Genomic DNA, 2,955 nt, shown 5'->3' with positions numbered 1-2,955 from the left:
TACTCAGCGAGGTCCAGGAAACAAACCGAACATTTCATCTGTACATCTGCACCAATTTACTGAAGAGTGTAATACTCAATCTGAGACAGTCATTTAGACTTAAGCCATTTTTTGTTTCATCGTCAACGATCAATTCTACACATAAATATTTGATGAACGCCTTTCCTCACATACCCTCCTTCTTCTCATGCACTTACACAAGACAGTGACACAAACTATCAGGAAGATCCCAAACTGACAGCAGACTCCGATTGCAATCCACATCCAACAGGAGAGTCCCAGTGGGCAAATGTTGGCAGTACCTGAATGCAACACAGATCATTGGAGAAAGTGAGACTGACAAGAATGAGTTACACATTCAGCAAAGGATCACTTTGATCCAATTTGCAGATATTTTGCAAAAGCTGGACGCACATGTTGTCTTCTGAACACTCGTTACAAATAATGTGATGTTCTTACGGGTGGTTGGTGGCTTTGTTGTAGTTGGAGGCTCTGAAGAACAAAAACACACATCTTTATGTTTCTTTGACCACATATGCACACAAAGGTCTTCATTCCTAGTGCCTGTGTATTACCTTCGACTGTGATGGTCAGACTCTGACTTAACTTATTGCTGCCACAGGTGACGATACACTCCCAGGCCCCGTTATGTGAGCTTGTCACAGGTTTCAGTTGAACTGTTGATGGATTTGTGGGAGAATCTGTATTTGGACTCTGCCACTTCACTTCACAACCTTGGGGCTGACCTTTCACCTCACACTGAAGCGTTGCCTCATCGTTCAGCTTGAGAACAGCAGAGGGATGAACGGAGACTGAAACTGAGACGGACAACAGACGGACAACAACAGATACAGTGAGAATCACAAAGAGAAAGGGAGACCATGCTGAACAAAGTGCTTCATCTGAACTTGCTACACACATGACAAAGCTTTATAACATGAGAGGAAAAGAATGAGAGCATATTACACTAAGTATTAAAGGAAAAGTGGATACACTTTCACACATTGGAACATTTTTGGTGATATGAAAATATCATAGATAACCATTTAACTGTAGAGGGATTGTAATAAGTAGTGACCCAGCTAGTGACAGAAAAGATCCGGCCTGGACTGTTTATTATGTCACAAGCTGATGTTTGTGTCTTTTTCCTTTACTACAAATTAGTTTAGACCAAATTGTATTTTTTTTTGTCACTAACTGTCATAATTTGCTTACACAGGCATCACTGTCATATAGAAACACAGCATAAGCTCTATTGTTTAAGCAGCCGTTCACAAAAAAAGCAATCTAGCTAAAGTGAATTTTAAGTAAATTATGTTTACAGGGTTAATAAGATATCTATATTGTAATAGTTATGGATGTAATTCTAGAGCCCTGAGTATGTGTGTAGCCGTTCCAATGCTTCCCACTCATCTGACGGACTGGGCCACACTTAAACTGTGGTGGTCCTGCCCACCCCGTGGCTCATCTCCTGTTCAGGAAGTTTCAGTGGTGTCCCATGTTGGGATTAGAGACATCAAACAAGGAAAGCTGCCTGTACAACAGAGTTTGTTAAAGAGGTTTTTCCCCGTACACGTCTGAAAGAGGACAGAGCCTTTCAGTCTGTGGAACAGTTTATCACCAGAACTACGTTTGGCTGACTCTATGGTATCCTTTAAAAAGCATTTAAAACGTATCTTTTTAAACAAGCCTTCTGTAGATCAACGCTTTTTAAATTTTAAATTTTTATTTACTATTAAACTTTAATATTGTGTATATTGAAAATTCTGTGACTTAACTTTCTGTTTATTTTAATCTTTGTGTACAGCGCCTTGTGACGGCATGTCTATGAAAAGCGCTTAATTAATAAACTTTACTTACTTATTTAAAGATGTTGAAGGCTGACTGGGAGAGGATTAAGTTGAATTAAGGGAAATGTAGTACTCTGAGCTTGATTTTTCAATAGTATAATCTGGATTTTGGTCTCTGCTGCTTTAAATTGTCTAATGTGAGTGCAAAACATAGTGTGTAAGAAATACATTGTATATCTTTGTTGTATATCCTTTTACCTGTTATAGTAACAGAACCATCAGTCACATTAAACAAATTTCCCCTCATTTCACAGCAGTGTCATTTTTATTAACCTGATTATCAGTGTAACATGAAAGGATCCAGCAAACAAAACCATAATTGTGCTAAAATGTTAAACCCCTCACTGTTCCAATAAATATGAACATTTATTTGTAATTGTATATTTTCCAGGGTCTGGTGTTTACCTGACAACACAGAAAGTGAATGTTCATGACGTGTCCCATCTGCCGAACATGTGAACTGTCCAGCATCTGTTTCTGTCACACTGGAGATTTCCAGATTCGTCTGTTTCACGACTGACCTCCACACAAGTTCAACACTTCCTAACACAGAAAATAAAAATATGTTCTATTATAATGTAATCATCAAATACTTTACTGTTAAGTGTTCTGAGATAATCAAGTACCTTTGCGAATGAAGCCTCTCTGATCAACAGTTAAAAGACGGTCATTTCCATGATGCCACTGCAGAGAGTTTCTGTAGCTGCTGACCCCACAGTTCAATGTGACTTTCTGCCCGACTTTTGCAATGAAATCTTCACCTGCAGCAGAGAGTGCACCCAGCACTGAAAAGAAGACAATCACAGTAAATATATACGCATCTTGTATTAATGTGTATTTAAAGGAGGATATAAGAAACGTCTCTACGTGGAGACAAAACCAGTCATATTCTCTTTATGTCGTCGTAAACTTGTGCAGTGACATTAAAGAACCTGAGATGATTAAAACACCACTTCAACCATATCTTTAGAAGATTTTTCAGTTTGATTAAACATGAGGTCACACACCATCTACAACATGTGTGTGCAGTATTTTAAAGGATTATTCACAATATTGTCTTCAAGTATATTCACTCACCAAACACAAACAACACAATCACCTTCAT

At 38.3% G+C, this 2,955-nt stretch overlaps 1 protein-coding gene across 3 annotated transcripts; it reads right to left on the bottom strand.

Moving 5' to 3' along the window:
• Positions 1–2,955, bottom strand: LOC148100534 (roundabout homolog 1-like). 3 transcript variants are annotated; one of them, XM_087848263.1, is made up of 6 exons: positions 2,928–2,955; positions 2,477–2,635; positions 2,256–2,393; positions 576–818; positions 406–492; positions 1–302 (listed from the first exon to the last, which is right to left on the bottom strand). In XM_087848263.1, exons 1-6 carry the CDS (start codon positions 2,953–2,955, stop codon positions 136–138), a joined length of 822 nt encoding a protein of 273 aa, XP_087704389.1. In that variant the 3' UTR covers positions 1–135. The 3 variants fall into 3 exon arrangements, with proteins under 3 accessions (XP_087704389.1, XP_087704390.1, XP_087704391.1); XM_087848264.1 differs by having other exon boundaries at positions 415–492; XM_087848265.1 differs by having other exon boundaries at positions 603–818.

This window comes from Neolamprologus brichardi, chromosome 11 (assembly GCF_056152115.1).
Source record: "Neolamprologus brichardi isolate AB-2024 chromosome 11, ASM5615211v1, whole genome shotgun sequence".
Taxonomy (NCBI): Eukaryota; Metazoa; Chordata; class Actinopteri; order Cichliformes; family Cichlidae; genus Neolamprologus; species Neolamprologus brichardi.
This window is presented reverse-complemented; position numbering and strand designations above follow the sequence as displayed.

Excerpts from the sequence above, each read along its gene's own strand:
- LOC148100534 (XM_087848263.1), bottom strand. The coding sequence starts at position 2,955 with ATGAAGGTGATTGTGTTGTTTGTGTTTG. Across the intron at positions 493-575 it reads TCTGACCATCACAGTCGAAG|AGCCTCCAACTACAACAAAG; the intron begins GTAATACACAGG and ends TTTGTTCTTCAG. Across the intron at positions 303-405 it reads GAAGACAACATGTGCGTCCA|GTACTGCCAACATTTGCCCA; the intron begins GCTTTTGCAAAA and ends TGTTGCATTCAG.